The sequence below is a fragment of the Hemicordylus capensis genome, chromosome 15 (genome assembly GCF_027244095.1).
Source record: "Hemicordylus capensis ecotype Gifberg chromosome 15, rHemCap1.1.pri, whole genome shotgun sequence".
Classification (NCBI taxonomy): Eukaryota; Metazoa; Chordata; class Lepidosauria; order Squamata; family Cordylidae; genus Hemicordylus; species Hemicordylus capensis.
In genome coordinates this window covers 4,946,100-4,968,272 of record NC_069671.1, presented here as the reverse complement: position 1 = coordinate 4,968,272, position 22,173 = coordinate 4,946,100, and the positions used below count along the sequence as shown (strand labels likewise).

General features: G+C 45.3%; 1 protein-coding gene across 7 annotated transcripts; it reads right to left on the bottom strand.

Annotated features, from left to right (window-relative positions):
• Positions 1 to 1,043: 1,043 nt before the first annotated feature.
• TOP3B (DNA topoisomerase III beta) lies at positions 1,044 to 20,445 on the bottom strand. 7 transcript variants are annotated; one of them, XM_053279462.1, is made up of 19 exons: positions 20,318 to 20,445; positions 18,871 to 19,058; positions 16,730 to 16,858; positions 15,720 to 15,851; positions 14,418 to 14,524; positions 13,979 to 14,053; positions 12,412 to 12,608; positions 10,620 to 10,776; positions 9,275 to 9,388; positions 8,488 to 8,578; positions 7,681 to 7,835; positions 6,749 to 6,854; positions 6,385 to 6,531; positions 5,038 to 5,211; positions 3,863 to 3,991; positions 3,186 to 3,335; positions 2,322 to 2,422; positions 1,916 to 2,117; positions 1,044 to 1,573 (listed from the first exon to the last, which is right to left on the bottom strand). In XM_053279462.1, exons 3-19 carry the CDS (start codon positions 16,797 to 16,799, stop codon positions 1,092 to 1,094), a joined length of 2,589 nt encoding a protein of 862 aa, XP_053135437.1. In that variant the 5' UTR covers positions 16,800 to 16,858; positions 18,871 to 19,058; positions 20,318 to 20,445; the 3' UTR covers positions 1,044 to 1,091. The 7 variants fall into 7 exon arrangements, with proteins under 7 accessions (XP_053135437.1, XP_053135436.1, XP_053135440.1 ...); XM_053279461.1 differs by having other exon boundaries at positions 20,007 to 20,339; XM_053279465.1 differs by having other exon boundaries at positions 20,312 to 20,327.
• Between the last annotated feature and the right edge of the window lie 1,728 nt (positions 20,446 to 22,173).

Below are 22,173 nucleotides of genomic sequence, written 5' to 3'. Positions count from 1 at the left end.
TTGGAAGGCCGGTATAGAAATCAAATAAATAAGAAATAAAAGTGAACTTTTTTGTTGAAAAGTATATAGACTTTCATTGTGTTCATATGAGAAGTTACTCGGGGCTAACTGCAGGACCCGGCTGCACCTCAATGGGATTTACTCATGGATAACTCAGCCTGGGTGCTTCCCAGTCTCATCAAACTGCCAATCTCTCACACATGCAGACAGGGAAAACAGAATTTAAAAGTTTTTCTCTGTGCGTCTCTACTAACAGAACACTTCAAGTTGTTCATCAAATTTCATCTAACCAAATGGGCACCAATTTGGCTACAAATCTGTGAGGCTTCGGGTACCATGAGACACTGGTTTTTCTGATCCTTGATGGCTTCTCTGGCTTCCTGCACAAAATGTTTATATTATTTATACACGCACTTTCTTCCATCCTTAGCTGAACTCAGTTTTACAGACATTTGTAATGCAGAAGACATTTTGAAAAAGCACATCAAAAAGTATATAGCCCAAAAGCTTATCTTTTTGGTGAATAAAACACATTTGGTTCCATGTTAGGATGAGCATTTAGCTCCCCTACAGGACTCAGAATCTGCATCGACAGCTTGTCCTATTTCAAAACAGATTCCAACCATTTGTCCAGTTTCAACCTTCCCTTTTACAGAGATGAGACAGCTGCATGTTTATTCTATTGCAGTCAGATGAAGAGTGGTGTTTAACTCAAAACTTTGTCTTTTTCGGTACTCCAGTAGCAGCTGAACAGGTAATCAACACTACTTTGCATAACTGTGTCAGGACAAACAAGGCAACTGACATACCATCTGAATAAAGGCTCATGGGGGCATGTATAAAACTTAGAAAAGACCAACGTTGAAATCCCAAGCACAGTTGGCTTGTGAATTAAATTTCATTGACTCCAATGAGATTTTAAAACAGCCTGTGTCCAAGACTGCAGCCGAAGAAAGGAACACTATATGTCTTATTGGACCAAGACAGATAAGTGAATTCAAGGTTTTATTATTTGTTAAAATGATTGGCAAGATAAATGGAAACAGAGTTGGTCTGAATTTTTATTATTTAATAAGTAGCGTATCGGGGCATCAAACAAAATAAGCCGCGAGAGCAGCCATTTTGTCTTTGGGTTTCTTTGGGTTGGGTCTTCCTCCAGGTCTCCTGCCTTTCCCTCTTCCACGGCCCTGTCTTTTCCCCTGTCCTCCACGATGCATAGGATGCTTCATGGTTGCATGCTTGAGTTCCACCAGGTCCTGGAAAACAGGGTCACAAAACACGCAGCCCGAGTGTTGGGTCTCATTGCCCGGGAGGGGAGATTTGGCCTTATTAAAATCTACGTCCACCAAGGCGGCATCACAGGATTCGCAGGTCTCTGCTGACACCCGCACCTTGTGTGCGTTTTCAAAGAAGTGTACAATCACGTTGCATTTGTTGCAGGCCATCTTCCACTTGGGTCCGGAGGTTGGGTCAAGCACCAGGACTCCGTTCTCACATTCCACACACTGGCCGATGCCAAGCATGTTCAGCGAGTGCTGGCAGGTGGGGTGAGTGCATTCGTTGCAGCCCATTCCTGAGGAAAGAGAGGAGGACAAAACATGCCAGACTAGCAGGGAGCACGGCGATTCACTTTCATACACAACTCTGTGCATTTCCAAAACGATTCTTCACTCGGGAACGGCCTCCAGGGAAAATCTACCATCAGTACTGGTTCCCAAGACTAAGAATATGGACTTTTTAATCATGCTTGATACCAACTTGATACCACCCACCCAGAGAACTTGCGTTTGGGGCGGTATAGAAATACACTAAATAAAAATAAACTGCAGCAATCTTGGTCTTGAAACTACACAGTGATTCAAAGTGTGTCGGAAAACGCCCGCACCCATCTACATTTCACTATAGGGAGCCTAACCTTTTTTCATGTCTCTGAAAGGGGGATGGTTGTAGCAGTAAGGACACAGTGGGTAGCTTTTCCCTCTCGATCCCGAGGACCACAGCACCAGTTCAAAGTCATCCAGGGGACAGCGCAACTCTTTGTACAGCTTGATGGTCCCGTTCTGGGGAAGGCTGTATGTCTCGTCACAGTGCGAGCAGTGCAGACGGCTCGGCTTGGCCTGGAAGGGATAAAGAAAAACACTCTAAACTGATGTTGACTTTTCCTCCTCCAATTTTACAACGCTTTATTTGACAAAAGACAGAAAACCTAAATCGCTTCATGCGACCTGGAGGTGTCACCTGCCATTTGCAGGATTCTTTTAGCAGCTATTTCTCTGAGAAACTGTTCCCTGGCATTTTGTTAAATTCTAGGTTCGCTGTACCTGGATATACTTCATAAAACGATGACATTTTCCACAGCGGGAAAGGGGCTTGCCTGTGGCAGCAAGTGGGGAAAAAGACACTTCCATCAACTCATCCATACCTGCCAAAAACAAGTCACAGAAATGTTGGAACTCATCACTTCCACAACTACTCCTTGCTCAGAGCCCGAAAAGACACCCAAGTGAATGGATGAAAAAAAAATAGACACAAAACCTTTCTACTATGTGGATAGTTTTAAGTGGCAAATTTGTGCTGTGCGTGCATGAGTAATTTTCCGATAAATTCCAGTAACTTCATTTGTTGAAAAGTGGTATATAAATATTATAATAGCAGCAACAAGTATTTTCAAATTCTGCACCTAACAATCAGAATGAATTCTGAAATGCAAGCAAACTTTACTGACTTTGAAGTAAGTATCACTGAGGTTAACAGAACTAACTTCCAACTATGATTAGGAATGCAATCCCCCCCCGCCCCCCATTTATTCCAGCTGTGAAATTTGGGTGTGTGCGCACGCACAGACATTTGTGGCAGGCTCCAGAGAGGAGTAATAGGTGGGCATTAGAGTGCAGTAAATACTACAAAGTTATCAAACTTTGCTTTTTTGTTGAAGTGTGACATGAATTTAACACAATTTCAAGAGCAGCCCCTGGTTTAGTAGCAAACTACTACTGCAGGAACAGTTAAAGGCCTGAGTTATAGGGTGAAAAGATTAACTTCATTGTTAGGTGCCTTTCTTAAAAGAAATATATTGAACCTCTTGGGGGAAGGGAAAAAATCAGCAGAACATTCTGCATACCCTGCTTAGCTGCTTTAGTACAATATCTGAGGCTTGAAAGCTCTAAGTGTGACAAAACCCTTACCAGCAATTGAGTCAACAAAGTAGTGAAACTTTCTTTTGAAGATATCCAGGGTGTGCTCCAGGACCTGGTGATAATTTGCTTTACCGAGAGCAATCAGATTGAGCTGTTTCTCTACTGCACTGCGGATTGTGGGAAGCACAAGCTCTGCATCTAAGAGAAAAAACGGAGGGAGAGAGAAGTTTTAACCACTGGAAGTCAATATCGCTCGCCAAACGCGAGGGTTAGGTTCCGGGAAACCCTTGCTGTCAGTGAGCAATTGAAAAGCGTTGGAAACGGGGTTAGGGGAATCGTGGTCGCGCAAAGACCGAAAAATACGGAGGGGTGTGTGAAAAAAAATAGCCCAAAATCACCTGGAATTCCTTTAAATCATCACTTTAAATCAGCTAAAGGAATGAGGGGGACCCCCCAGTAATCAACTCCGAACCCCCCACCCCAATTACAAAAAAATCTCACCAAACCACGGATATTCGGGTAGTGGTTGGCAAGACCTGTCACAATTTCCCAATCGTGGATACTCTAAACCGTGCTTGGGAGAACCGCAGTTGGCAAGGGATGAGTGTGTTTATTATTTAAATCTATATATTATCCTTTATCATCTGATCACAAAGCATTACTTATAGTGCTTTTCCAGGAGGAAAGTAGGCTCAAAATGCACAGAAAACTGTATGCAGACGAACCTATTTTATAGTAGCCATGGACCAAAACAATGCCCAGGTTGGTAGGTTTCAGCCTGCGGCCGCTCTCCACAGTGACGTAGTTCCTCTGGCAGATGTTGTTAATGTGAACTGGGATACTGGCATCCGTTCCTAAAACATACATTCAAAGCACCAGTTTGTAGCTTTCTATATGTCCTACCCGCGCATTTGCTCCCCAAGTCCTGAAATGAAAATCTCGTTCTTTTTCATGTCTTGCGTACAAGAAACACATCTCCACCCATTCTTTATGAAGCCTTTTCCCCCAGACTATTTCAAGTTTCCTGCTCTCTAATGGAAGTAGAAAAAGTACCCAGTTATGACGTGGTGGGATTTGACAAAACCAGGAGGAAAGATTTTATGAATACAATACAATAAGCCTGAAAATATAGCTGTCTGCACAGACACTTGCCCATCTTCAAGGGCACATTCTTCTCCTTTCTTTAAATTTATGTCTCTAAGACGTACCCATGGCTAATCCTATGTGTGGCAGCTCTCGCAAGAGTTATTAATTATTATTATTATTATTATTAATTCGATTTCTATACCGCCCTTCCAAAAATGGCTCAGAGCGGTTTACACAGAGAAATAATAAATAAAGTTCACGAGCAGCTGTCAGACAGCCACGGGTACGGGCGGGGGGAAGGAAATGGTGAAGGCAGCCGCGTAAGAATGGCAGTAAATGGCCGCTGCCACCAGGCAGAGAAAGCGGGGGGCAGGCAAAAAAACTATTGCGGCAGCCAGGCAGCAGAGCCTCTCTCTCCGGCCGGCCTGCCGGCCAAAAGGAAAAATGGCCCAGCCCGCCAGGTGGAAAAAGCCAGCTGGCTGGTGGGCAGGCGAGCGAAACCAGCGAGCAGGCAGCAGAGAGGGTGGCGCACTCCCTCTCCGGCCCGCTTGCCGGCCCAAATGAAGGATGGCCTGGCCGCCAGGAGAAGCAGTAGCGGGGAGAAGTGGCAGCCAGGTTGGCCGCCGAGGGAGAATGAAAAGGAGATGGGGGGAGAGACAGGGAGAACTAGGGGCACAGATGATCTGCACCAGGTCAGCTAGTTTACTAATATTTGAAGAAAACTCAGATCTTTATTAAACGGATGAAAACAACTCTCGTTCTCCAACATGAGGATGGGGTATTAAAACATGTGACTAGGGAGGGCAGTTCCTACCAATGCCATGTTTTTCCATCAGAGTGATAAGCTCTGCTTCAGTCAGGTAATCCGGAGGACTAGTTTGCTTTTCCAGCAGTTTTATTTCACCGATGGGGAAGGTATCTCCTTTCTCACAGCTGGGAAGACTCTCTTCTGGTGGAATGCTCTGCCAGGGCATGACCTCGGTGAAACCTGTAGTGAAGTCAACACACTAAAAGACTTGGGTTCCTGCTTTCCTAATGCCCACACCCTAACCTGTTGCCACTGAACTCCTAGGGAATCTCTGGCGTGCTTTTTTTTTTTTGCACTGTCTATTCCCAATCAGATTTAGTATGCAGAGTCAGCAATACCCTCCCCTCACAAGACGCTGGAAAAGCAATGCTGTGTTTTCCCCATTCACTGTAGCTATACTGATGCCTTGCGTGTGCATTTCCCCAAACTCAAGTCCCTCGGAAGCGTGAACCAAAAAATAGCCCTGAAATATACATTCTTACCATGACTGCTGCAACAACATAAAGCAACTGTGCTGATAACTACTAACTTCTACAAAAATCCCAAACATGTTTCCAGCTCACACTATTCTGGAGATATAGAACAAATACAGAAACGTAAGAGTTCCTTGTTTTCGCTGCTGCCTCAATACAAACCAACTAACCCACTGAAAGACGTGAGTTTTTTGCCATGATTTCCTCCCCAGTATGAGTGGAGGGTAATTTAGGCCTGCAACATCTCAAGCACTCAGAATTTTGTTCTTTGCTCTTTCACTTTCATTGGGACCTATTTCTGCTAAACAGCCATTTAGCAAAATTCTCAAATTAAACAGCCCTGTTATCCCTCCCAAGTGCTTGAGGTGGGTAACAATAAACAAACACACCACACATATAATGAAAAACACACACACACAATTAGTGTCACCGCATTCCTGGTTCAACATGGTCACTGAATGCAACCCAGGAGGACGGCTCCTCCAGAAAGGCTACAAGCTCAGACTTTGATGGACCCCCGAGGGAAGGAAATGGCACAACTGTGGAGCAGCTACCTAGAAGGGATGTGCGCGAACCTGTTCGGAGGCCCTTTTAAGGGCCACCAAACAGGTTCAAACACGGGCCGGTTCGAAGGCTTGAACCTCTCTCCACATGCCCTTATTGCTCAAACCCGGTACAGTCAAGAAGTCGGTCCACTTTAATGGGTGTAACAGTTCAAAGATGATAAGGCGGCCTTTTCGGTACTCATTGGAGGAGATGCCATGGGGTACGAAGCTAAGGAAGCAGGCTTACACACTGCACGTACCCTTTGCAGCCAGCAGAGACTCCCAATGCATCTCTCTCAGCTGAAGACCACAGAATGCAGTGTTTTGCTCCTTACCTGGTGAAATGACCATCTTCCCTATGCAAGTAAAACGTTCAGGACCGATGCTGAACGCAATGGTGGTTTGGAGGTATTTGCAGTCCGCACTGACAGTGGCAATGAAGTGCCTAGTAATATATTCGTACAGTCTCCATCCGTCACCACCTGGAGAGATACAGATTATTTATTTCTCCTGAGCTGTGTAGATCACAAAGGGCCAACTTATTCAGTAAATACATATTTCTGCCAAGGAGGCAGTTTACAATTTTTTAATACCAAAAAGAGTTACAGAAGAGTGCTCCCAAAGAGCAGATAGGAAGTCCAGACTTTTTCCTGAGGTCCATCAACCGTTTCTTAGGAGTCTAAATTTACAGACAGATACCTAGTTCTGCTTCACTGGCAGCTCTCATTGGCGTTATCGGGGGATGATCACCAGCATCGTGGCCTTTCCTTGGCCTGTTGATGCCTTCGGACAGTAATGCTTTCACCTAAGGAGGAAGAAGAGAAAACAAGAACGCGCAAACTGTGGGTTGCGCATTGGGCAGGATCCAGCGAAAGGAGCCATATTTTCATGGACATACCCCACCCACGAGTACAGTTAGCGCTTATGTTTAGAAGCCTGTAGACTGCCTGCACCTTTTTTATTCCCCACAGGGTATATACGTGATAAACAGCAGCCAAAAGTCCGCCTCAGCAAGCCTCGACAATCACCACTGGTCCCGACAAGGAAGCACATGCACCCTTGCTTCAGCCGTAATATACAGAGGGGCAGCCCAGAGCAAAGGCTGTTGGGAAATGCAGTTCTGTCATCAGCCAGGTGCCTCACTGCCAGGTGATGTTCGGACCACAACTCCCAGAAGCTCCTGAGGAGCACACTGCTCTGTGACCCATCGGGCCAAGCAAGGAAGTGGCAGGATGCGCCCAGCTTTCACCTCCTCCTCCTTTCCCTCCCTGCTCGGAGGTGGGAAGGAACAGAGGAAGCTGCCATCTACTGAGTCAGACCCTTGGTCTATCAAGCTCAGTATTGTCTTCACAGACTGGCAACGGCTTCTCCAAGGTTGCAGGCAGGAGGTTCTCTCTCAGCCCTCTCTTGGAGATGGCCACAGGAGATAACCCGCAAAGGTGAAGGGTCTCCTGCACAAAATTCTGCCCCTGAAACTGGTGGGACTTAGAAGTCCTTAAATCTCACTGGATCATACTCCATTTTCCAGTGTTTATATGCGATTTTGAGAGCACAGTGCCATTTCAGTACAATCACTTTTTGATGTTGCATTTCCAATATATCAACAACAACGTTTCACTTTACACACTTACTGTTTCTGCCCAGTAAGGGTTATTAGCTTGCTGTCGCAGAGAGCCCTTCAAGTCAAAGTTTTCAGGATAATGGGTCGTTTCTGTACGAGGGTAACTAATGTAACCTTGAGTATACAACCGTTCGGCTATTTGCATAGTATGTTGTGGTCCCATTCCTAAAAGCAAGATATGCATCTTTTAAAATATATATCTAAAACTATGCATTGGTTTAGCCACTACATGTTTACAAATAAAGTGGTGTGCCTTTTTTGGATTTACACTGAAATTAAACTTTTTCCAAGATTTGTCTAATTTCCTTCCCTGGCTTTGATCAATCACACACAAACCCTTTGTTTTTCCTCTCATTTGCTTTTTAGGATAGAAACCCAACACAAAAATAAAGGGACAGAGGATAGAAGGAGGAGATATATATTGTACTATTCTTGTGGTAGTGACGCTCCCCACAATGAATGCAGCAGCAGATGCCTGGGAAAACGCTGAGTCAGTAAGGGATGGTGTTGCAGCCTGGTCCTCTGTGTATTTACTCAGAGGTAAATCCCACTCAATTCAATAGAGCTTAAGCCATTGCACAGGATCTCAGCCTCTTTGCAGTCTCTCCAGGAGGGAAAAAGAGGAGCCACTCCACCATTTAGGACATAAATGTCAGTCTACCCAGACGGAAAAGAGCTGTCAAGGGACGGGACGGCAATTCTGGAGGCCTTGCTTATGACTAATGATTCTCTTCGTATTTTGCAGCACTCTCTGTCATCTGGAGTTCCAAAACGTTTCCAAGACACACCTTTGAAGTGTGGTATGCTACATGCTTACCCAAAGCAGCGCTGCCAACTCTTAGCATTTCCATAGTATTCAGAGCCAGAGGTCTTTGCTTAGCCTTCTCCTTCTTACTTACAGATTCGACCTACAAGAGAAAACTTCCCTTTAAAAAGCTCTGATTACATTTAGTGTAGGATACCCAAAGCCACCTAATGGCACAGCGGGGAAATGACTTGATTAGCGAGCCAGAGGCTGACAGTTCAAATCCCCGCTGGTACCTATATCAGGCAGCAGCAATATAGAAGGATGCTGAAAGGCATCATCTCACACTGAGCGGGAGGAGGCAATGGTCAGCTCCTCCTGTATTCTACCAAAGACAACCACAGGGCTCTGTGGGCGCCAGGAGCTGACACATTTTTATCTTTACCTTTAGGATACCCAACAAGCGGAGCCACGGAATGGCTGGAATTTCTATTATTTCCTTCCTCTGCAGCCAAGGCTCTATACAGCATAACTACTGCTAGGGGTGTTGCTAGGTACTTAAAAGATCCAGGGTCCAGGCCCACAACCACCTTTTTGATTATTAATCTCAATCAGACCTCCCAAGAATAATCTCATGTTTTTAAAGTCTGGAATACAACACATCTGAAGGCGGAAACAGCAGAGGGCGAGGTCCTTTCTGGAAGAGGTCACGGAGGCAGGAGATGGCTGAGGAGATTCGGGGCCTGTGCCCCATGGGCCACCCCCTAGTGACACCCTGGGGGTGCTTACATTTAGCATTGCAATATCAGGGATTTGTAAAGAGGAATCCAGTCCAGATTTCACAATTCTGTATTCTTACCTTTGCTTCCTTTGTCACCTTTGTTATGTTTAGGAACATCTGAGCAATCTCTCTGTCAAACACCCTCACTCTGTCCCAGTCCAGAGTCAAAGAACTCTCTTTTTCATGGTTAACCTTGGAGGAGGAAAGAATACCGTGGGCTTCATCACAAGGGAGTTGGGATTCAGAAGTCCCACTGAAATTAATGGGACTTAAATTAGTCATGACTAACATGTCTCATTGATTTCAGTGGTGCTTAGTCACAACTAACTTTTTAAGGCTATAACCCAGAAAAGGAAGAGTATCTTGGGAACATAGGGAGCTGCCATATACCGAGTCAGACCATAGGTCCATCTAGCTCAGTATTGTCTTCACCGATGGGCAGTGGCTTCTCCAAAGTTGCAGGTAGGAATCTCTCTCAGCCCTATCTTGAAGAAGCCAGGGAGGGAACTTGGAACCTAGATGCTCTTCCCAGAGCAGCTCCACCCCCTGAAGGGAATATCTTAAAGTGCTCACACATCAAGTCTCCCATTCATATGCAAGCAGGGCAGACCCTGCTTAGCTAAGGGGACAAGTCATGCTTGCTGCCACAAGACCAGCTCTCCTTTTTCTTCAAGAATTGAAGAATCTTCAATTCCTCTCCAGTAATAACCTATTCTGTCTTTGCTGGGCCGCCCAACTGAATCACTGCAACTGCATATTTTAGTGTTCTCAACATGAAGTGACATGTCAGTCACCCAAACACAGTTCTGTATGCACAACCTTTTTACTAGTGAAAGGAAGATTCACTATTTGTGGTCAATGATGCGGCTGCATTGAACTAATTCTCTTAAGTCAAAAATCCACTCATAATTATATTAAATCACTGCATTGAGACTGGCTTATTACAATTCTAGATTTAAAAAAAAAATCTATCACTGCTGAACACAGGGAAGGAGTCATAACCATGTGCATTTGAAAAGCAACCTAGTTTCCATTCCAGCCTGCACCAGTAAATCGTTATCACTGTCTGGAGGCATTAGTCAAAAAGTCATCATTAGATGAGCATCAGCCTGTGGCTACTGTAATCCTTTGGCCCTTCTCTTGTCGTTATCCAGCTCCAGAGTGAACAACATGGACACTCCAGCAGATGTTGGACTACAACTCCCATCAGCCCTACTGGCCACTGTGGCTGAGGAAGGGAGTTGTAGTAGAACAGCTACAGCAGCCGAAGACATGCAGACCTGGCTTAGGGTAACTCAAAGCCCGTTCCATGAAAGCTTATTCGCAGACTACCGAATAGATTCTGAAACCTGGACTAAAGAGAAATTGTTTTCGCTAGTAACGATAAGATGCCTAAGGAGACAGAATGGTGACTATAGCGAACCTTAGCTTGTAGCACCCAGTAGGTTTCAGGCTTGAAAGACTGGATTTTATCATGTCGCTCCACACAAAATCCCAGTGTTGGAGTTTGACAAGGCCCAAAGGAAATGAGTGAGCTGTCTAAATTGCCATACTTCCCTTGGAAGTATTTTGTCTGAAACCTAAAAAAAAGAACACAAATTTAAGTGTTAAAAGAACACGATAATCTTTGGAATATGTGGAGATGGCAAAACTTACAACACTAATAAGAGACCAAAATTTGGAATGCTTCAAAGAAGATTGGAAACCATTCTTGTTGTATCTAAAGAACTATTTTCCTACTATGGACTTTACAGCAGGGTTCGAAATTTAGTAAAAAACTGCAGGTTGGGTAGATTAGCTGTGTTTGTAAGGGTTTAAATTTATGTTTTGAACTATTATTATAGCAAGGGTAAACTTCATAGCTGATGATTCACGAAGAGATGTGTGCGGGAAGTCCACTTCTGTCTATTTGTAACCAATGACAATATTATTATTGTTAAAATTAATAAAAATTGAATTTGAAAAGAGAAAAAAAGAACACGATAATCTACTTTAAATATCAATGGATTTCCACATAACGGCATAAAAATCGTGATCCGTAACATGAGTTTCCCAAACATACAACTACTTGGGGGGAATTTGCGGATGACATAGTCATCCTTGTTTGTAGAACTTCCCATAGGAGGTCAATGACCAGTCTTATCATTTCAAACAAAAAATTACCGAGACTGAAGTTATCAAAAGCTGCTACAAAAGACTGCCAGAAGAGAGCCGGGGCTAGACTGCTAGAATTTCAGGCAGAATAACAAAGGCGTGCAGTTTCCTGACTGCGCAATGCTCTTGTACAATGCTTCGACAATCTCGCAAGCCTGACCGACACTCTATGCAAAGCAAGGTGGAGGAATGGCGGGGCAGTAAAAGCGCTGCAGGTGAAAGAGGCTTTTATTGTCCCAGACGACTTCTGACGATAGGTGAGGGATCACATGTTTCAAAGGCCCTGCAAACAGAAAACCAGATGGGGCAGGGGGCTGGGCCGAAACGGGAAATGCTAGCTTCCTGCCTGCAGGAAGCTTTCAGGTGGAGGAGCACTTAAATGTGGTACCCCTCACGAGGAGCTTTCGCCAAACAGCAGGCTTTACTGCGGGGATTAGGAGGGGTGAAGTACTGCGTGTTACGGGGCATATCGGGTATTTCAAACTTGCCCCCGCCCCCAAACAGACGCATCAAGTGGATTATTTTTACCCCGGACATAAATCAGGCTAAGCGCCAGGGCACAATGAAAAACCCGAATCGTGTATGGAGTGCTCCCCGATAGCTCGTGGGGACTCTGACATAAATCTGGACGATATGTGAATGCACACCTGCCCTTCCGTTGTGAAGCAAAGTAAAATCGCTGTCTGGGAAGGGGCTAGTTGTCTGAAGCGGTGCAGTCTGAACTCTACTGCCTAAATCTGCTTACACAGAGGCAACAGTGTTCTCTCGGATTTTTTTCATCTGTGTGCGGAATGAGTTTTTTGTCCTGGGCAGCAGTATCAAGGCAGTGTGTGCATGCGCATGCATTCAGAGTGTGAGTTTGTGGTCATCATGTCCTGAATTTCCATATTCCCCTCCTACCACCAAACACCTACCAAAGAATATGGTTGGGGGAAGATAAAAACTTGCCAGTCTCTGTGGCAAGTGTAACACCTGGACCAGTTTCCAGCCAATACCAAGGAAGAACACACCAGGGCAGAAAGACAGTTATTGGCTTAAGCAAAGGAAGGCTGTGGGGATACCTTGTAAATGCACAGCCAATTCTGAGATCCAGCTCCTGCCGGGCATCCACTGACAAAGCCTCGTTGTGGTTGGGCTCTCCTAAGTGGTTCATGGCATTGCAGATGTCTGTGTCCGTAATGGAGCTGAACTTGGCTCTGTACACCGTCTTTTCACTGCCACGAGGCTTATTCATCACAGGAGCAACAGCATCCAGAACCTCAACAGAAAACACCCAAAGAAAGTCAGTATAAGCACACATATACCAACCCCAGTCAAGTAGAAATGAACAGAGAGGGGGCAAGCCACAAGGAGCATCTTCTGCCCAAGCCTTGTGGAAATATGGGAGCTGAGAAAACCGCAAAGTGGCACACTTCTCAGAGGTTCAATGGAATTTCTGCACAAAACGTTCCAGACAGACCACACACAGAACACAGAGATTCTTTTCCTGTGATGAAAATGACACGAATTGGATTGAGGATCTCTTTTAAAATGCTACATTAGCTCATGGAAAAGGTGTTTGAGAAATGAGGAGGTCAGGTTGTAACTAGGAATGTGAGATGTTCTTTTCTACACCTGGCTTTCAGGCCTGGAGAAAAGTAGAGTTCAAAACATGACCTTGTACGCATTTACCTGTTTCAGCGTTGGCTAACTTTCACAAAAACTTCATTAGACTGCTACACTAAACCAACGTTTCTAGAAAAATAGTTGGTTGTGTCTACAATTGTCATGAGGCTGTATTATGAATGAAGAAGCCCCTGGTCCAAATCTCATCTCTGCCAAGGATTCATGAAGTTGCCTTAGGCAAGTTACTCTCTCTCAGCCTCTGTCATCCATCTATAATATGTGTACAAGAATGCCAAGAATCCCTACAGGATAGTTGTAAAAAGTGCAACTAGGTAACGTATAAATAAATGTGAAACGCCGCACTAGTCAGTCACACACATCCAAAAAAGAGCAAGGCAGCACCTTTTAGTCTTAACTTTACTAATGCAGAAGGAAAGTTTGTTACTGCCTGCCTGAAACTGACCATCCTTACTTTCACCCAGCATCTGAGGAAGTGAGTTATAACCCATGAAAACTCAGGCATTAAAATATTAAAACATTCATTATCTAAAAGATATCGAGGCTGTTCGCATGCACAGCAAAGCCAAACCTGGTCTTTGCTGCGCATGTGACCCGCCAAGAGCGAGGCGGCTCCTGGAGGTGTGTTGGTGCAGCACCTACACACGAGTAGCCTCCCAGCCTGCGTTGGGAGGTTCCCCATAATGCACCGTGCACTCGCGCAGTGCATGATGGGAGTTCCAGGCACCTCCAGGTCCCCCGAACCTCCATGCTTCTGGGAGCAGCCAGCAGTCATCTGGGCAGGAGATCTGTCACCCAGCAACATCAGGGAGATCATCTGCGAGGGAGGTAAGCATTTCGAGGCTTCCTCGCTTTTGAGCCCTTTCTTCCAATCGGGAGAAAGGGCTCAATGTGTTTTAAAGGCACCAATGCACTAACCAGCTAAAATGCAACCAACTGCATTCCAACAAACACTCTAACCAACTAAAATCAAGTTGTTAAATATAAAATCCACAGGAATCGTACCTCAAAGCAGATGTTTTCGCCTTCCTTGTCACAATCCAACCACAGAACAATATCATCACAGCCTCTCCCTTCCACCTAAAATAGAACAGACATGCTCCATTAACTGAAAAGCAGGCATGTACCTATTTCTTTCCATGTAAATGTATTTTTCTTCCATAGTTCTTCTACAGTCACCAGGATGAAATAGCAAGACCTTTTCTGGACTATACCACTTCAGGAGGCAGGTTCGAATGCTTCCTTACAAAAACAGAACCATAACATGCAGCCTCCCTTCACATTGAAAACCAGCACATTAGGGAGGATAGGCTGAACATCTTTCAAACAGGCTGATTATTTGTAGTTAAAATCCAGGTTCTTTACAGCTTAAAACCGAAGTTATCACAATATGAAATAAACACGAAACCAGCATGTGCTTCTTTAATTTATTTTTTCAGTATACCTGTAAGAATTTCACCATGTTCAGTTTAGGATTTGCTTCCTTCTTTTCTGTAGGGGCTTTACTAAAAAGTTCAGCAGGGTCCACTTTATCCCAGTTGTTATATTTGCCTAGGAAGGGCAAGGTAATTAAATGCAGATCAAATTATCGTGGTTCACCTTGCAATAAACACAACAAGACAGTGTCATCACACAAGAATCGCAATCTACTTTATTGGCTAGTACACGGAGTCCAAAGTCACAGTGTGCTATCCTATTTCACTGTTCACAAATTATCCTTGTGAAACAAGGAAGGCTCTGAAACAAATCCCACATCTGGTTCTGCATCCTGACCTTCAGGGAGATGCTGACCTTGGAAAGAGAGCTGGTCTTCTGGTGGCAAGCATGAATGGTCCTCTTTGCTAAGCAGGGCCCACCCTGGTTCGCATCTGAATGGGAGACTACATATGAGCACCGTAAGATATTCCCCTCAGGGCATAGGGAGAGCACCTGCACGCAGAAGGTTATATGTTGCCTCCCAGGTATCTCCAGATAAAACAGAGAGAGACTCCTGCCTGCAACTAGGCTTGTGCCCGAAACATTTTGGAGGCCATTATGAAGGCCTCCGAAACATTTTGGCCCTGGGGGCAGTTTCGGCGCCGAAACACCGACAGGGGTAGCACTTTAAGGGCGGGGGAGGGTGCACTCACCCCTCCCACCGCATTTCCCCCGCCGGCGCGCTGTTGATTTTAAGCCCCTCGGGGCGGCAGCGTTCCTCCCTGCCGCTCCGTTTCCCTTGTCGGCCGGAAGTGGCCGGCAGTTGCGAGTGCACATGCGCCCATCGTGCGTGCGCGTGCACATGGCAGAAGGGTGCGCGCACACAATGGGTGCACGCACGCTCGCGACTTCCGGCCACTTCCAGCTGACAGGGGAAACGGGGCGGCAGGGAGGAACGCTGCCGCCCCGAGGGGCTTAAAATCAACAGCGCACCGGCGGGGGAAATGCGGCGGGAGGGGTGAGTACACCCTCCCCCGCCCTTAAAGTGCTACCCCTGTCGGCGCCGAAGATTTTCGTGCACATGCCTACCTGCAACCTTGGAACTGCCGCTGCCAGTCTGTGTAGACAAAACTGAGCTTGATGGACCACGGGTCTGACTCAGTATATGGCAACGTCCTATGTTCCTATGATTTTGTCAGTTCAGCACATGCCAGAGTTTAACTGGTTAAACATTTCACTAAACTGTGCAGCAATTTTTTCCCCTTTGTGTCCCTAAATGAGAGTAGCACAATTGTTCCAAACAGCTGCCCATATTCTGCAGAAGACATACCTATAAAATCCAGCGTCATCACATGACCACACACAGATGTCATCTTGAAGCGGGCGCTTTGTCCAGTGAACGATCCTGTGTACTCATGGACTGAACATGCCCCATTTAGTCCTTTGCGAGAGGACATGTTTCCTATGACAAGAAGTCACATCAACAACGGGTACTAAGAGGCCTTCCACATATTATATTTTCTGCCTCTTAATTTTGAGAGGCAAGGGACAGCGAGAATCCTTTTAGACAGATACACCTCCAGCAACACTGGAACCCATTCGCTCAAAATGTTTGCTAGGACAAAAATGCTGGGCCACACCTCCTTCAAGCCAAATAACAACTCTTCAGGGGCTGTTATTCAAAGGGACTTTGGATTATTAGACCTTGGGTGATTTAATGCCTGGTGAATGACACAACATAATCCAATGTGTGTCTACTCAGAAATAACCCAATGACCAATGCTGCATACAGCTTGATAGTGGTGTATTTGCAATTGCAGTAAACTCAGAATTATATATCACTGAATTCAATTAGGCCAATTCTGTCCCGTCCTGTTAAGATCTTCCCAGGTTGCCCTTCTTTCAGTCCCTGGTCTCAGAGAGGTCCATAGTACTAGGACCCGTAGAAGGGCTTTCTCTGTTGCCGCCCCTTAACTTTGGAATTCTCTTCCCTCCCAAATTTGGTCTGCCTCCTCCCTTTCAGCCTTTAAGATCTTATTGAAGATGTTTCTTTTCCGCCAGGTGTTTGCCCTTTAAATCTCTCTTTTTTAAAAAAAATCTCAGATGCTGTTCTTGCCTTGTACACCACCCTGAGTCTGTGGACTGGGCGGTATATTAAATCTTTTAATAAATAAATATAAATTAATTAATTAGACTTATTTTCATGTACATGTAAATGGGCCTGCAGTCCAAATTTATTTATTTATTATTTATTTATTACATTTACATAGTATTATTTAGAAATACGGTAAAAGCGACCAGCAAGATGAATAAAGAGAACAAGGGTGCTTTTCTCCCTACCTCTGGAAAGGATTTTGGCTATAGACTGAGCCAGGGATGGCTTCTCTGCTACCATAAGAACCGTCCTCATCTTCTGCTTGGTAGTGAAAGGAGCCTTCAAACCTTAAGAAAATTCTGGCTTGTTTCAACCTTTTAAAAAAAGAAGAAGTAATGGTAAAATCAGGCTGTTGTTGATTACCTAATATAAATATTTGCCCTCTGGATATATTTATTTCACAAGTACATGGAAATTAACCAGTATTCACAGAGTCACAAAACACAGCCTGTAGAAGTTAATTGTTTTGTCTATACAATTTTTAAATTATATATAGTTTTTTCAGCTTGTTTTATAAATAAAGCATGCTTACTTTCAACCTTAGGTTTTGTGAAGTATTATAACTGACTTTCAGCCTTTCAAATTGTGTCTGGTGGGTCTGCATTTTTCTTGTTTATTCTCTTTGGGATAGGTTTTGTAACACAGTCTGGTTTATTGTCTATATCTGGAACAAGTCTGGATGACAAAATACATCCAAATGTATATAAAACACACACACAAAAAACACACACACTCAGAAGGCAAGATCTAAAAACTTGAAGATTACTTAAATTACTACTTCACAAGACCCAAAGATCAAAGCAAACAAAACCTTACGATATTAATTTGAGTACCTATAACAAATACAAAACTTGAGCATTTATTCTGCGTAAACCTGTTATTCTAGTGACAAATTAACTTTTACGGGCCTCCGGACAGGTTCAAAAGACAGGTGGTTCAGCCAGATCGAAGGCGGTGGGGGGATACCTTTAAGGGAGGGGGAGGCTGCTCTTCCCCTTCCCGCCATGTTTCCTCCCCCAGTGCTGGACTTTAAAAGGGTCCAGCGGAACAGCAGAGTCCCCCCCTGCCGCCCCAATGCAGCACGTCGGGCATGCGCACGCCACACTCACTCACATGCACATCGGGTACTTCTGGTCACTTCCGATCCTACAAGGCAATGAGGCAGCAGAGAGGTACGCTGCTGCCCCACTGGACCCTTTTAAAGTGCAGCGCCGGCAGGGGAAACACAGCAGGGAGGATAAGAGCACCCTTCCCCACCCTTAAAGGTATCCCCCTTTCTCCCTGCCGGTTTATCCACATCCCTAACAAGCACTAATCATAACAAGGAAACAAAAAAGTATTTAAAAAATACTTGAATTGCATTTGTTCTCCCAGCTTGTCAGTCAATTGCTGACAGATTATGAATAATCATTACGTTTCAGACTCTTTTCAAGCAGAGAGAAGTTTCCTCAACAGAGAAGTTTTGCTGCACTTCCAGTTTTCCCAATTAGCATTCTTGCAGTTAGGACAGGCTTCCTCAAACTGCGGCCCTCCAGATGTTGCTGAACTACAACTCCCAGCATCCCTAGCCACAATTTATTGTGGCTGGGTATGCTGGGAGTTGTAGTTCAGCAACATCTGGAGGGCCACAGTTTGGGGAAGCCTGAGTTAGGATATTAGTCACTAAGTTGACATAATCACCAACTACCCTTAATGCACTTAGTAAGAACCAATTTGATAAGTAAAGCAAACTCTTCTCTTCAAACATTCTTGGATAAGCTTTCCCACTACTTTCCAAAACTTCTTAATTTGGTCACATCCTCATTAAATTTGTCTAAAATCAGATTTACATCTTCATCATGAATACATCATCTTTTTTTTTAAATCTTTTTAAAAAAGCAATAGGAATACAGTACCACTGAGAAATTATTTATTTTCCTTGATAGTGAGACAGAGGGACGTAATTTACACAGATATTGCTAGACGTTTCCCCAAAATAAGAGAAATATGAACCCCTTTCCAACTGAACATGAATTTTTCTGCATAGACATCCTTATGATCAGAGATTGATGCAAAGACCACAGCAATCTTTGAAAACCATTCTTTCCTCCCTGGGAGTGATGTCAAGTATCTTCCACCTAAGATTTAATTTCAAAAATAAAGGACAAGCTTCATTCCACTTTATGCAGGGTTTACTTTGTGGCATTGGATGGAAATATATTCGATGAAGAGCAGAGGTTGGAACAAATCAAGTTTATATATATTAAGCTAAAAAAGCTCCAAAAGAGACTGCAATCCTACACACATTTACATGGCAGTAAGGCCTATTGCACAAAATGGGACTTACTTCTGAGTAAACATACATATGGTTGCACCATGTCAGAAGCAGTCCTTGATTTCCAGCCTCTGTATTTTACAAACATGTCCATTAAGGAGAAGGTTTATTAATGAGGATTGCCAACATGCTTGTTCCGATATTGCTTCTGTGCCTTTAGCAACTGCAGCAGGTGAAACTTTTCCAGTCAATGAATCATACTAGAAAGAAAGAAAATATATATATTGGTATCCAACTGGGGACAGCAGAAAGATCTCTCAGCACTAAACTTCCTACTAAGCCACCACTTTGTACAGGATCAGGCTCCCCTCCTTGCTACTGACCTGCCCCAAACACATATCTCCAGGGACAGCTTCATACAGCGTCTGGTTTTCACGCAGATACTCCCCATTTCAATCCCTGGGCAGGACTGGGAAAGACCCCTATCTAAAACCCTGGAGAACCATTGCCTGTCTGAGCAGACAATACTGAGCTATACAGACCGATGGTCCAACTCAGTAGAAAGCAGCTTCCAATGTGCCTATATGGGGGGCAGTCTAACAGGGATTCCTACGTGTTGTAGACTACAACTCCCAGAATCCGCAAGCAAAAGCCATTGCAGCTGGGGATTCTGGGACTGGTAGTCAACAACATCTGGGAATCCCTGTTAGAGGGAAAACTGATGTGGGGGGCATTTCTACAACACCAAGGACACCTGAGGAAGGGACCAAGAGAGGGGTTCCCTTCTTCTTCTACTATGAACATTTATACATACCGCTTTTCAACTGAAGTTCCCAAAGCAGTTTACACAGAGAAAAATAATTAAAAAAACAGATACAATGGCTCCCTGTCCCCAAAGGGCTCACAGAAAGAAAGAAAGTCACCACTGCAGGGATGCTGTGCAAGGGATGGAGAGGACCAGTTGCTCCCCCACCCCCAAGAAAACCACCACTTTAAAAAGGCTCCTCTTGGCTCAGTTAGCAGGAGATCACCCTACTGCTTCTCCCCTTTCCTAACAGCCCCCTTGCCTCCTGTTCCCAGATTCGGGCCTCCCCAGAGCTGGTTGGACTACAACTCCCATCATCCCCACTGGCAGTGGCGGGGGGGGGCAGAAGAACCATCCTCCACCGAGGACCCCTTTGGCCTAAATAAAGAGAAGGGCCCCCCACCGAGGACCGCAGAGCCCCCCGCTGGCTCCGAGAGGAGGGGCAGCAGCCAGGTCCCCTTCTTGAGCTGGGGGGCGCGGGGCCAGGGCCTCCGGGCTCGGTCTGGCAGCATCAGGCAGCATCTGGCTCCCCCCGCCCCGCCAACGCCCGGAGCTGGGAGCCGCTGGCTTTGGCTTCTCTCCAAGCTCGGCTCGCCGCCTCCCGGAACCACCCAGCTTCGCCCGCCACAGGGAAGGAAAGCGGCGGCCCAACCCCGAACGAAAGCCCGAGCTCCGCCGCCTCAAGCGGGGCGAGCAACACAGACACACACAGACCCGGCGTAGTATCACTTTGCCATGTCCATCAACGAGTGGTACGCGATGCATCTGCGCATGCTCCAAAGCATTCGAGCATGCTCAGTATGGTCAAATGAAGCTCCTTTTCGTTTTCTGCCCAAAAAACCCTATCAGATTATCATTTCTGGTTAAAATATCAAAGAGATGCAATCCAGATTCTGCAAAAAAAAAAAAACATCGCATGTGATTGGATGTGCAATGATGTAACAAAATTACTCTGAAACATAAAAGAAGAATGACTACAATAGTGCATCCCAAGGACGAATCTTAATGTCTGTGAAAGGCCTAGAGAACTGGCAAGAAGGGAGCATGCTCAGTCTCTCCAGCTGAAGCCAGTGCCCTTACCCTGAAGGTCAACCTATCAACGACTGACATCTTGAATGCTGGCAAAAAGAGAGCATGCTCAGTCTCTCCAACCCCTGTCAGAAGCTCCTACCCATGTTAACTTTAGAATTAGTAAAGAGACTTGTGTACTCCACCATTAACTGCATCTGTCATGTCCCCTTATGAGCCGGTGAGGAGCTGTCATGGTGTGCTGCTGTGGCAGAGTCACTGCTGTTTCCACGCCCAGGTCCTGAATCCGCACCCTCTCATATTCCACCAACCCGCTCTAGCTATCAAATAAAAAATCATGAAATATTGTTAAAAATTATGTTTCCGATTTTTTTTCTGAACAATGTCATTTAGCCAGTGTGGTGTAGTGGTTAGAGTGCTGGACTAGGACCGGGGAGACCCGAGTTCAAATCCCCATTCAGTCATGAAACTAGCTGGGTGACTCTGGGCCAGTCACTTCTCTCTCCGCCTAGCCTACTTCACAGGGTTGTTGTGAAAGAGAAACTCAAGTATGTAGTACACCGCTCTGGCCTCCTTGGAGGAAGAGCGCAATATAAAATGAAATAAATATATAAATTAATAAAGTTATCTTTAAAACATTAAAAAAATTGGTGCTTTGGGAACAGGTGTTTCGTAATCTGGACAGGGCCTGCAAGTGTTTCATGCTGCGGGAGCATGCCCAGGCCTAATCCACTGTGCAGCTTTGCTAGCTGCATCTGTCACGTCCCCCTATGAGCAGGTGAGGAGCACATGTTCAGCTATTAGATGTTTGGTTACTCACCACACAGGTGTTTTATAAAGATGATGATGATGATGATTAATAATACATTTATACCCCGCTCTTCCTCCAAGGAGGCCAGAGGGGTGTGCTACATAAGTTTCCCTTCACAACAACCCTGTGAGGTAGGTTAGGCTGAGAGAGAAATTAGTGGCCCAGAGTCACCCAGCAAGTCTCACGGCTGAATGGGGAGTTTGTACTCTGGTCTCCCCGTTCCTAGTCCAGCACTCAAGCCTAATCCACTGTGCAGCTTTGCTAAAACTGCATCTGTCACGTCTCCATAACAGCAGGTGAGGAGCTATCATTGCGTGGGGTTGCAGCAGAGGCACTGCTGTTTGCACAAGCAGGTAGGTCTTGAGTTCCAGTCCTGGAATCCATTCCCGATTGCACAGCCCCCAACATATTCCATGGACACAGTTTCAGCTATTAAAGGTGTGGTTCCCCCAGGCCCGTACAGATTGCAACCAACCAGGCTTTTCTGATGCCTCTGCATCTCTGACGCATGAGGCCGTCACTTTTCCCTCTCCCCGTCAGATTGCACCACCTAGGCGAGCTTTTCTGATGGCTCCGCAGCTCTGATGCACAAGGCCATCACTTTCCCCTCTCCCTTCCAGATTGCACTACCTACCCACCAACCTATTTCGTGGACACAGGTTCAGCTATTAGGTGTCTGGTTACTCACCGCACAGGTGTTTAGTAACCTGGACAGGGAGAGGGAGACAAC